This window comes from Stenella coeruleoalba (assembly GCF_951394435.1).
Source record: "Stenella coeruleoalba genome assembly, chromosome: 21".
Taxonomy (NCBI): Eukaryota; Metazoa; Chordata; class Mammalia; order Artiodactyla; family Delphinidae; genus Stenella; species Stenella coeruleoalba.
In genome coordinates, this window is record NC_137167.1 from 9,010,736 (window position 1) to 9,024,029 (window position 13,294).

Below are 13,294 nucleotides of genomic sequence, written 5' to 3' on the forward strand. Positions count from 1 at the left end.
CATTCGCACACTTAGATTCCTAAGTTCTAAGCATGCTTTTGGTCTGAAGAACAGCATCTCTAAAACAAGCACTTTCGGTTTTTTCCTCATACTAGTTCCAAAGTGGAACGGATAGGGAACTGTGGTAAGATTTTAGGTGCTTCTCTACCTTTTGATGCGTTCATACTACAAACACGGATCAGCTCAGAACTGCATAATGCTTAGCACTGCTGATATATGTGTTTAGTTCTCTGCCTCCTTCTTCATTGATTCCTAAGTAGAGCCAGGGTAATTCCTGACGATCTCTATGAAATGGTTTTCTCCTTTTGCTTTGGAACGCAGCACACCCCGCTCACTTCTTTGCTGGCTGCTGACCTGTCTCCTTCCTGACCCTGAGGGAGGTGTTCCTCTACCTGCATTTTCTTGTCATATTACCCACTCTCTCTTGACAACTCCTCCACATCCATGGCTTCATTCTTTATTGATGATTACCTAATCTACTTTTCTATCTCTGAACTCTACCAAGTTCCAGATCTATATCTCTTCATTATACCCCGTAAGTATTTCAAGTGCAGTTTGTCCAAACAATGAGCTTAGACTTTTCTCCTTGCTACTGTGATGACTACCCTTTAGCTTCCGTTAAAAGATTAGTTTTTATTTCTCCATTCATTCATTTATTCATTCAGCTATTAAGTCTGATTTGTTGAAGTGTTTCTCACATCAGATATCTAGTTCTTATTTCTGTGGCCATTGCTCCAGAAGCAGACCTTACTTTCTCAACTGAATTATCCCAGCCTCCTAACTTCCCCATTCCTACTTCTCCTTACCATTCCAAAGGCCTCTGGCTAGATTCATCTTCTGAAGCATAGCTTCAAAGCCACTTCATTCCCATGTGTCGATATAATCAACCCCCACCATTAGCAAAATATCCATAAAATTAATTAAAAGACTCCTTGCTCTGGTATTTGAGGTCTTTTATGCCACTGATTGAGCTGTTTTCCAGCTATCAGCTGCTGTCTCCTACATCTATTTCATATTTCAAGCAAACCAAGCTGTGTGGAACATACACTCAGCTTTCTTTCATTTGCTAATGTTGACCTTTCAATTGCTAATATTGCCCATTGAGACTCCTCACTCCCCCATAGGGTTTAGCATCAATTATGCCTAACTGAATTACATATTCATCAATGTCCCTTTCAAATACCATAGCTTCCACCCCTTTCCTGAGAGCCCTAGTTAGACATGGTTTTTTAAAAAAATCCTCCCTAGTGCCATCTACCTCTCTTCAGACATTTATCATAACTTCATTTGTACTGCACTTACAGGCGTATTCGTCTTATACCTATTAGCTGCTATGAAGGTCTAGAGATCAGTGTTTGCCTCTTACCCTTCTTGGAATACTCTGAAAGGCCTAGCCTAGTGTATTGAACAGCACTGGTATACAGTTAATAAATTAAGCCACCTTGAAACTTCTTAATTATACTCAGGCTTTTTGATTTATTCAGAATCTGACATCTAGTGAATAAGTTCAGAACTAATAACATCAATAACCTAGGGTGACACCAGACTGGACTTAGGATGAGGCTAAATTTTCAGTTAGTCTGAGGAGACAAAGTTCAAAAGCATATACTCTTTCTGTTACATGTTAAAATATAAAAGTTATAAATTTTTAAAGTTGAGTCAAATGATCTTACTTTCAGATCCAGCACAAGCCCATAGTTTACTTAATTTCTTTGAGCCTCAGTTTCCTTATCTATAAGAACACAGTGACAGCATTATTTACCCCAGAGAGCTATTGAAAAGACAGTAAGATAATGTCTATCAAATGCTTAGATAAGGCCTGGTATATAGTAAGTGCTCAACAAACATTAGCTAGTGTGATCACTATTCTCATAACTCCTCATCAGCCAAAGTAGCCAAGCCAATAACGATAGTCCTGAAATTCTTTTATACTGGAGATCCTATCCGAATTTGGTCTTCTAATTTGGGCTCTATGACTACACGGTAATAAAAAGAACTTAAAGACGACACAGAAACCACCAACTGTGGAGAATGAAGCACACAAAAATAATATCCAGGAGGAAAGATGAGAGAAACTGAATTTATGCTGCTTAAAAAGGTGTTTGGTGGGGCTTCCCTGGTGGCGCAGTGGTTGAGAGTCCGCCTGCCGATGCAGGGGACACGGGTTCGTGCCCCGGTCCGGGAGGATCCCACGTGCTGCAGAGCAGCTGGGCCCGTGAGCCATGGCCGCTGAGCCTGCGCATCTGGAGCCTGTGCTCCACAACGAGAGAGGCCACAGCAGTGAGAGGCCCGCTCTGCAATGGGAGAGGCCACAACAGTGAGAGGCCCACGTACCAAAAAAAAAAAGGTGTTTGGTGAAGGATTTATGTCTTGAAAAAGTATTTAGAATTCAGAAAAATGAAAACAGTGAATGCCTGGTTTTATTTCCAATGAGAATATTAACTTCCATACAAAATTAGGTCTTAAAGTTATATAGAGCAGGAAAATAAAAAACTCTACCATACTGGAGTACACTAGGCAAGGGAGCTGTGGAGTCATGTAAAGATATGACTGTACATGATATTCCAAAGATGATGTTACTATGACCTCATTCAAATGAGGTAATGGGGGTGGCTTAAGCACTCATATAACAATGTGAGAATCTGAGAAGCTGCCGTAGGTGGTTCTGATTGCTTCCTGTTCTTACCTGAACTCTCATCCAGGCTCTCCTCAGAGACATGCTCATTTTGATGGACCCACTCGCCATTGCATTTGAAGAATATCTGCATGGCTGGCCTTGCTTTGCACCTCAGTGCAATGGGGTTGCTCTTGATGATGTAAGCATCGCCTGGCTCCTCTATGAAATGAGGCAGCGTCCCAGGAGCTGATGGGATGGATTCAGGGAGGACTTCGCCATTGTCAGTTCCTGTGAAATTGAAGAAGATATCAGAACACAGTCTACACTGGCAGCACGTACATCAGGCCAAAAAGAACCACCTGCTTCAATGATCTGTGCTGGAAAACTCTGTATCCTAACACAGCATGCTTGTAAGGCCTGTGCAGATGAATTATCTTCTAGAGACTGAATTAGCATGATACGGTACCTTTAGACACACACTCAGTATTACCGGACGAGTGAAAACAATGAATAGGAGACCCTCTCAAACTACAGTTTTGAATCTGCCTTTGCTGAAAGACCTGAGATAAACATCTGCGGGGTGACAGGCTAAATCTTAAGATTCAGTCTGGCAAAGTGTTCAATGAGGGGCCCAAGCTGCCTCAAAACTTTGAAATAATGGAGGGAATAGATTTGGTTTTCCCATAAATAAGTGTAAATAATGGTGACGTTGGTGGAGGATGGTCGATCATAAGACATGTCCCAAAGATTCCAAACTGTCCACTTTCTTTACCTATGAAACTTTGGAGATTGTCTGGTATTCTACTTTGGATAGCGTTTCTTCCCCAAATTTACTAAACCTTCTAAAAGGAATACACATTTCTTCTGCTTGTCTTTGACCATCATTCTTTACACCCAGCACTCCTGACCCCAAAAGCTACCTCACTTTTAAGGTTAAGAACTAAAACAAATCACTACAAGCTATAAGTTTTTAGTTTAATATCTATAGTTACATCTGTTCAAAGGGAAGAAACAGATGTGAGTCTCCCCAAGTACAGGGAACTGACGAGTGGAGAGAAACAATATGAAAAGGAAAAAGCATAAGCCAAGACCTGGCTTCATTGTCTCTTCACTCCATTTAGCAAGGACTTAAGTCCCAGGAAACTAGCACAAAGTCAAGGGAAGAAAGGTGTAACTGCTGAGCAATGGGGAGCATAACCAAGAGAAACCCTATCTTGTGCCTTCCCGTGGCCATTCCAAAGAACAAAGCAAGCAAAGATTTCAATAACCAGATCAGCTATGCCCCAGAGAGGATTACTCCCATTCAAAGCAAATCAGTCTTTAGGGCTAAGCTGCAGAAAGGGACCGAATGAAACCACTGGAACAACAATCTAGCTCAACAGGACAGAGCCTGGAGACCAGGTGCATCCTGTGTCCTAACCCGGCTTTCTGGGTGGCATCAATGCAATTCTGAACAAACAGAGCCTCTTATTATTCCCACTCAAGTCAATAACCTAAATGAGTAAGCACTGTCAAGGATAAACATATTCACGATATTAGGGGGAATGTCCTGCTGTAAGAACCTGTAGAGAGAATTAGTAAATGTAAAAGGGGGGGAACTAGGACACAGGAGGAATGACTGCCTATAATTATATGTTTGCGTAAGGAAGAAAATAAAAGACACTGAGTTATGAAAAAGACTGCTCGCCAACGGGAATACATAAGCACTATGTCATGCCACTGAAATGAATTAAACACAATAGTTTGATTCTCCAAACCTTTTTTTTCATTAAATGTATCAACTTGGGGGGGGGCAATGCCTCACATATTAAAGAGTTTGATATTTATAAGCTACAAGTGCATTTGTAATAGAAAAGTTAACTCATGTTAATAGAAAAGCTAACGCACGCCAAAAAAGCATCATAACACAAATATTCCAAATAATAAGAGAGCAAACAGTTTAAGTTATAAAAGTTAGATAAACTCCCTCAGAAAATAAAATGTGTACATATCACATGGAATAAGAAGGGTTTCAGGATAGAATCTGAGAGGTGCTTTTTAATGTTTTAAATTATATTTACAATGGACTTCATAATATGTATCATATATTAATTCATTCTGTTACTGACTGCTCACAGCAATTTCCATCTTCAATAAATACCAAGTCCCTCAGGCTTCTGTAAATCCATGCATTAGAGGAAATGACAAAGGTATTAGAAGACTTTATGTGGGCATCAAACAGCTCACACTCCCATCAGGGGCTTGAGTTCTGTCCAAAGTAATTCACTGTTGCAGAAAAGGGTCACCTGATAAAGAATATATGCAGACCCCCATGGTGGTAGCCTGAGTGAACAGGGGTGTAAGTGCTAAATGCTGTATGAGGTGTTTTTGCTTAATTAGTAACAATGCCTAAATGTCAGAAGTAACTACTGACATGGGGTGTGGGTCACAAAAAACCAATCTGTAAGTAAATAGTGAGACCACATTTAACCACTTTAAGTAAAATGACATACAAAGGTATTGGATGATAAGATAAATCAAGTTTTAACCATCTGAGTCACAAAACAGAGAGATCTGAAAGCAATTAGGTTACCTTCCTGCTATTTTAGTAAAACCCCATCAGATAAAATAACAAGTTGAGTCTTCATCTAAAACAGAGAGCAGGAGAGTGGAATGGGAAAATTGGCTGTAACCGTCCCGGCAACCTCGAGGCCCTGCATTAAGAATCAGTCAATCTAACAAAACAGAAAGACTCACTGACACAGGAAACAAAGTTATGGTTACCAAAGGGAATATGGGGTGAGGGGAGATAAATCAGGAGTTTGGGACCTACAGTACAGCACAGAGAACTATACTCAGTAACTTGTAATAGCCTATAATGGAAAGGAATCTAGGTACATAGCAAAACAAAACAAAAAAATATATATGTATAATTGAATCACTTTGCTACACATTTGAAACTAACACACCATTGTAAATTAACTATACTTCAATTTAAAACAAAATGAAAAGCAATTTACAAAAGAATCAATCAATGTTCAAAGGAAGAAGAAAAGGCAGAATGTAACATTCTATCTTAACTATTACTGAGGCCACGTTAATATCATGTATGTATAGGAAACAGGTCAGGGTCCAGGAAAGCAAAAAATAACAAAAAAAAATCAATTTATGAGGGTAAGAGTGGAAAGGTGAGACACTGTGGGTATACATTTCTATATGTATTACCATTTGTTTGCATCCTAAGAAATGAAATACAGTAAGTGAAAACAGAAAAGTTACATATTTTCCTTTTGTTGTTGTTGTTTGCTTTGTATGTATAGTGAAGTGTTAGGAGTGCTGTTTGCCATATACAGATCCCTCTCCCCGCTTCCCCTCCCCAGGATCCTCACCAGGCTCAGACCGGAATTGCTGGTATAGCAGTGCCCTGCCCTTTACATGCCTCCCTTGCAACAAAAAGGCTGCTACCCCAGGAAAGTAGCCCCTTCTTAACCCATCAGGCTGGGAAGATGCCAACAGAAGTTCCAAGCTGGGGCGTAGAAGTTGCTGACAACCAGATTCATTGGTTCGAGATCGAGGAGGAGAAGGACGTGCTCTCACTGCCTCTGGCGAGAGCACTGGAATCACAACTAACTGCTGAACAATCATCAACAGGAAGACACTGGAACTCACCAAAAAAGATACCCCACGTCCAAAGACAAAGGAGAAGCCACAATGAGACGGTAGGAGGGGCGCAATCACACAAAAATCAAATCCCCTAACTGCTGGGTGGGTGACTCACAAACTGGAGAACACAAACCACAGAAGTCCATCCACTGGAGGGAAGGTTCTGAGCCCCACGTCAGGCTTCCCAACCTGCGGGTCTGGCAACGGAAGGAGGAATTCCTAGAGAATCAGACTTTGAGGGCTAGCGGGATTTGATTGCAGGAGTATGACAGGACTGTGGGAAACAGAGACTCCACTCTTGGAGGGCACACACAAAGTAGTATGCGCACAGGGACCCAGGGGAAGCAGCAGTGACCCCATAAGACACTGAACCAGACCTATCTGCTAGTGCTGGAGGGTCTCCTGCAGAGGGGGGGCATGGCTGTGTCTCACCGTGAGGACAAAGACACTGGCAGCAGAAGTTCTGGGAAGTACTCCTTGGCGTGAGCCCTCCCAGAGTCCGCCATTAGCCCCACCAAAGAGCCTGGGTAGGCCCCAGTGCTGGGTCGCCTCGGGCCAAACAACCAACAGGGAGGAAACCCAGCCTCACCCATCAGCAGACAAGCACATTAAAGTTTTACTGAGCTTGGCCCACCAGAGCAACAGCCAGCTCTACCCACCACTAGTCCCTCCCATTAGGAAACATGCACAAGCCTCTTAGACAGCCTCATCCACCAGAGAGCAGACAGCAGAAGCAAGAAGAACTACAATCCTGCAGCCTGTGGAACAAAAATCACATTCACAGAAAGACAGACAAGATGAAAAGGCAGAGGGCTACGGATCAGATGAAGGAACAAGATAAAACCCCATAAAAACAACTAAATGAAGCGGAGATAGGCAACCTGCCAGAAAAAGAATTTAGAAAAATGATAGTGAAGATGATCCAGGACCTCGGAAAAAGAATGGAGGCAAAGATCGAGAAGATGCAAGAAATGTATAACAAAGACCTAGGAGAATTAAAGAACAAAGAGAGATGAACAATACAATAATTGAAATGAAAAATACACTAGAAGGAATCAATAGCAGAATAACTGAGGCAGAAGAACGGATAAGTTACGCGGAAGACAGAATGGTGGAATTCACTGCTGCGGAACAGAATAAAGAAAAAAGAATGAAAAGAAATGAAGACAGCCTAAGAGACCTCTGGGACAACATTAAATGCAACAACATTCGCATTATAGGGGTCCCAGAAGGAGAAGAGAAAGGACCCAAGAAAATATTTGAAGAGATTAGAGTCGAAAACTTCCCCAACATGGGAAAGGAAATAGCCACCCAAGTCCAGGAAACACAGAGAGTCCCATACAGGATAAACCCAAGGACAAACACGCCAAGACACACAGTAGTCAAATTGGCAAGAACTAAAGACAAAGAAAAATTATTGAAAGCAACAAGGGAAAAATGCCAAATAATATACGAGACAACTCCCATAAGGTTAACAGCTGATTTCTCAGCAGAAACTCTATGAGCCAGAAGGGAGTGGCATGACATATTTAAAATGATGAAAGTGAAGAACGTACAAACAAGACTACTCTACCCAGCAGGGATCTCATTCAGATTTGATGGAGAAATCAAAAGCTTTACAGACAAGCAAAAGCTAAGAAAATTCAGCACCACCAAACCAGCTCTACAACAAATGCTAGAGGAACTTCTCTAAGTGGGAAACACAAGAGAAGAAAAGGACCTACAAAAACAAACCCAAGTCAGTTAAGAATATGGTAATAGGAACATACATATCGATAATTACCTTAAATGTGAATAGATTAAATGTTCCAACCAAAAGACACAGGCTCGCTGAATGGATACAAAAACAAGACCCACATATATGCTGTCTACAAGAGACCCACTTCAGGCCTAGAGACACATACAGACTGAAAGTGAGGGGACAGAAAATGATATTCCACGCTAATGGAAATCAAAAGAAACCTGGAGTAGTAATACACATATCAGATAAAATAGACTTTAAAATAAAGAATGTTACAAGAAACAAGGAAGGACACTACATAATGATCAAGGGACCAATCCAAGAAGAAGATATAACAATTATAAATATATATGCACCCAACATAGGAGCACATCAATCATAAGGCAACTGCTAACAGCTGTAAGAGAAAATCGACAGTAACACAATAATAGTGGGAGACTTTAACACCTCACTACACCAATGGACAGATCATCCAAACAGAAACTTAGTAAGGAAACAAGCTTTAAATGACACAATAGACCAGATAGATTTAATTGATATTCATAGGACATTCCATCCAAAAACAGCAGATTACACTTTCTTCTCTAGTGCACACAGAACATTCTCCAGGATAGATCACTTCTTGGGTCACAAATCAAGTCTCAGTAAATTTAAGAAAACTGAAATCATATCAAGCATCTTTTCTGGCCACAACACTATGAGATTAGAAATCAATTACAGGGAGAAAAATGTAAAAAGCGCCAAAAAACGGAGGCTAAACATTACGTTAGTAAATAACCAAGAGACCACTGAAGAAATCAAAAGGGAAATCAAAAATACCTAGAGACAAATGACAATGAAAACACGACGATCCAAAACCTATGGGACGCAGCAAACGCAGTTCTAAGAGGGAGGTTTACAGCAATATAAGCCTACCTCAAGAAACAAGAAAAATCTCAAACAATCTAACCTTACACTTAAAGGAACTAGAGAAAGAAGAACAGACAAAACCCAAAGTGAGCAGAAGGAAAGAAATCATAAAGATCAGAGCAGAAATAAATGAAATAGAAACAAAGAAAATAATAGCAAAGAGCAATAAGCTAAAAGCTGGTTCTTTGAGATGATAAACGGAATTGATAGACCATTAGCCAGACTCATCAAGAAAAAGAGGGAGAGGACTCAAATCAATAGAATTAGAAATGAAAAGGAGAACTTACAACAGACACCACAGAACTACAAAGCATCCTAAGAGACCACTACAAGCAACTCTATGCCAATAAAATGGACAACCTGGAAGAAATGGACAAATTCTTAGAAAGGTATAACCTTCCAAGACTGAACCAGGAAAAAATAGAAAAAATGAACAGACAAATCACAAGTAATGAAATTGAAACTGTGATTAAAAATCTTCCAACAACCAAAAATCCGGACAAGATGGCTTCACAGGTAAAGTCTATCAAAATTTTCGAGAAGAGCTAACACACATCCTTCTAAAACTCTTCCAAAAAACTGCAGAAAAAGGATCACTCCCAAACTCATTCTATGAGGCCACCATCACCCTGATACCAAAAGCAGACAAACATACTACGAAAAAAGAAAATTACAGACCAATATCACTGATGAATATACACGCAAAAATCCTCAACAAAATACTAGCAAACAGAATCCAACAACACATCAAAAGGATTATACACCATGATCAAGTGGGATTTATCCCAGGGATGCAAGGATTCTTCGATATATGCAAATCAATCAGTGATACACCATATTAACAAATTGAAGAATAAAAACCATATGATCATCTCTATAGATTCAGAAAAAGCTTTTGACAAAATTCAACACCCATTTATGATTAAAAACTCTCCAGAAAGTGGGCATAGAGGGAACCTACCTCAACATAATAAAGGCCACATACGACAAACCGACAGCAAACATCATTCTCAATGGTGAAAAACTGAAAGCATTTCCTCTAAGATCTGGAACAAGACAAGGATGTCCACTCTCACCACTATTATTCAACATAGCTTTGTAAGTCCTAGCCATGGCAATCAGAGAAAAAAAGGAATACAAATTGGAAAAGAAGAAGTAAAACTGTCACTGTTTGCAGATGACATGACACTATACATAGAGAATTCTAAAGATGCCACCAGAAAACTACTAGAGCTAATCAATGAATTTGGTAAAGTTGCAGGATACAAAATTAATGCACAGAAATCTCTTGCATTCCTATACGCTAATGATGAAAACTCTGAAAGAGAAATTAAGGAAACACTCCCATTTACCATTGCAACAAAAAGAATAAAATACCTAGGAATAAACCTACCTAGGGAGACAAAAGACCTGTATGCAGAAAACTCTAAGACACTGATGGAAGAAATTAAAGATGATAGAAATATATGGAGAGATATACCATGTTCTTGGATTGGAAGAATGAACATTGTGAAAATGACTATACTACACAAAGCAATCTACAGATTCAATGCAATCCCTATCAAACTACCAATGGCATTTTTCACAGAACTAGAACAAAAAATTTCGCAATTTGTACAGAAACGCCAAAGACCCCGAATAGCCAAAGCAATCTTGAGAACGAAAAACGGAGCTGGAGGAATCAGGTTCCCTGACTTCAGACTATACTAAAAAGCTACAGTGATCAAGACAATATGGTACTGGCACAAAAACAGAAATACAGATCAATGGAACAGGATAGAAAGCCCAGAGATAAACCCACGCACCTATGGTCAACTAATCTATGACAAAGGAGGCAAGGATATACAATGGAGAAAAGACAGCCTCTTCAATAAGTGGTGCTGGGAAAACTGGACAGCTACAGGTAAAAGAATGAAATTAGAACACTCCCTAACACCATACACAAAAATAAACTCCAAATGGATTCGAGACCTACATGTAAGACCGGACACTATAAAACTCTTAGAGGAAAACATAGGAAGAACACTCTGACATAAATCACAGCAAGATCTTTTTTGATCCACCTCCTAGAGTAAAGGAAATAAAAACTAAAATAAACGAATGGGACCTAATGAAACTTAAAAGCTTTTGCAAAGCAAAGGAAACTACAAACAAAATGAAAAGACAACCCTCAGAATGGGAGAAAATATTTGCAAACGAATCAACGGACAAAGGATTAATCTCCAAAAAATATAAACAGCTCATGCAGCTCAATATTAAATAAACAAACAACCCCATCCAAATATGGGCAGAAGACCTAAATAGACATTTCTCCAAAGAAGACATACAGATGGCCAAGAAGCACATGAAAAGCTGCTCAACATCACTAATTATTAGAGAAATGCAAGTCAAAACTACAATGAGGGGGCTTCCCTGGTGGCGCAGTGGTTGAGAGTCCGCCTGCCCATGCAGGGGACATGGGTTCATGCCCCGGTCCAGGAGCATCCCACATGCCGCGGAGCGGCTGGGCCCGTGAGCCATGGCCACTGAGCCTGCGCATCCAGAGCCTGTGCTCCACAACGGGAGAGGCCACAACAGTGAGAGGCCCGTGTACAGCAAAAAAAAAAAAAAAAAAAAAATTGAAAAAAAAACTACAATGAGGTATCACCTCACACCAGTTAGAATGGACATCATCAGAAAATCTGCAAACAGCAAATGCTGGAGAGGGTGTGGAGAAAGGGGAACCCTCTTGCACTGTTGGTGGGAATGTAAATTGATACAGCCACTATGGAGAACAGTATGGAGGTTCATTATAAAACTAAAAAGAGAACTACCGTATGACCCAGCAATCCCACTACTGGGCATATACCCAGAGAAAACCATAATTCAAAAGGACACATGCACCCCAATGTTCACTGCAGCACCCTTTACAATAGCCACATCATGGAAGCAACCTAAATGCCCACTGACAGATGAATGGATAAAGAAGATGTGGTACATATATACAATGAAATATTACTCAGCCATAAAAAGGAACGAAATTGGGTCATTTGTAGAGACGTGGATCTATCTAGAGACTGTCATACAGAGTGAAGTAAGTCAGAACGAGAAAAACAAATACCGTATATTAATGCATGTATGTGGAACCTAGAAAAATGGTACAGATGAACCGGTTTGCAGGGCAGAAATAGAGACCCAGATGTAGAGAACAAACGTATGGATACCAAGGGGGGAAAGTGGCTGGGGGTGGGGATGGTGGGATCAATTGGGAGATTGGGATTGACATGTATACACTAACATGTATAAAATGGATAACTAATAAGAACCTAGTGTATAAAAAAATTTTTTTTAAAAATTTGATGACAACCGTAATCGAAAAGAATATGAAAAATATATATGTGTACCGATCACTTTTCTGTACAGCAGAAATTAACATAGCATTATAAATCAACTATACTTCAATAAAATTTTTTTTTAAAAGTTGCTGACAAATCCCATCCTTTGGAGGGGATTGGGGTGTGGGGTAGTGGTGATGACTTACTTTAATAAATGGTTTTATGGAAGACTGCATGGGTATTTTGGGCTTCAAGGTAAATTTACTTGTAATCGCAATACATTGGCCACTGCTCTATAATTCAGATTATAGTTTTAAACCTGGTGTGAGAAATGCTGCTGACTGACCTGCCAACTGCCTTCTCCCACCTGGTAGAGGCATGAAAAGTCACGGACTGAGTTTACTTTTCGCAGGTGGGAATGGCCACGTGACACCCCTCAATGGCAAATGCGTGATAAACAGAACTTTCTGAGATAGCTTTTATTTTCCTGATAAAAGGAATAAATGTGGTGGGTACCGACGTATTTTTTTGTTTCTGTCTTAACTGGGGAAGATCACAAGGAAAAGTTGAAGAAGGACACAGAGATACCAGCTCTGACAACAAAGAGGCTGAACACACACCAGGAGGCATATATCTCCAGATAATTTGTTATTTTTAAATCAGGTTTCCTGTTTTTGCAGAAAATACTCCTCACTGATACACCCAGATCTATGGTTTTTTTTTTTTTTTTTTGCGGTATGCGGGCCTCTCACTGTTGTGGCCTCTCCCGTTGCGGAGCACAGGCTCCGGACGCGCAGGCTCAGCGGCCATGGCTCACAGGCCCAGCCGCTCTGCGGCATGTGGAATCTTCCCGGACCGGGGCACGAACCCGTGTCCCCTGCGTCGGCAGGTGGGCTCTCAACCACTGTGCCACCAGGGAAGCCCCAGATCTACCTTCTTAAAGACAGAGCGCCAAGCTTCACTATTAAATCCCAATGCACTCAGTGTTAAGTAGTTTTGGGGAAGCTAAACAAACATGGAAACTATGTTAGCAGAGAGAAAAGTAAGAGCTGCCACTTACTGAATGGTTAC

The 13,294-nt window shown here is 40.5% G+C and overlaps 1 protein-coding gene across 6 annotated transcripts in view; it reads right to left on the minus strand.

Annotated features, from left to right (window-relative positions):
* The window catches only part of UNC5D (unc-5 netrin receptor D), a 597,345-nt gene that overhangs the window by 263,931 nt on the left and 320,120 nt on the right, over window positions 1–13,294 (minus strand). For all 6 annotated transcript variants that reach the window (XM_079909331.1, XM_079909333.1, XM_079909330.1 and 3 more), the window contains exon 2: window positions 2,687–2,905. In XM_079909331.1, the coding sequence (XP_079765457.1) occupies window positions 2,687–2,905 (219 nt within the window). The remainder of the gene's footprint in view (window positions 1–2,686; window positions 2,906–13,294) is intronic.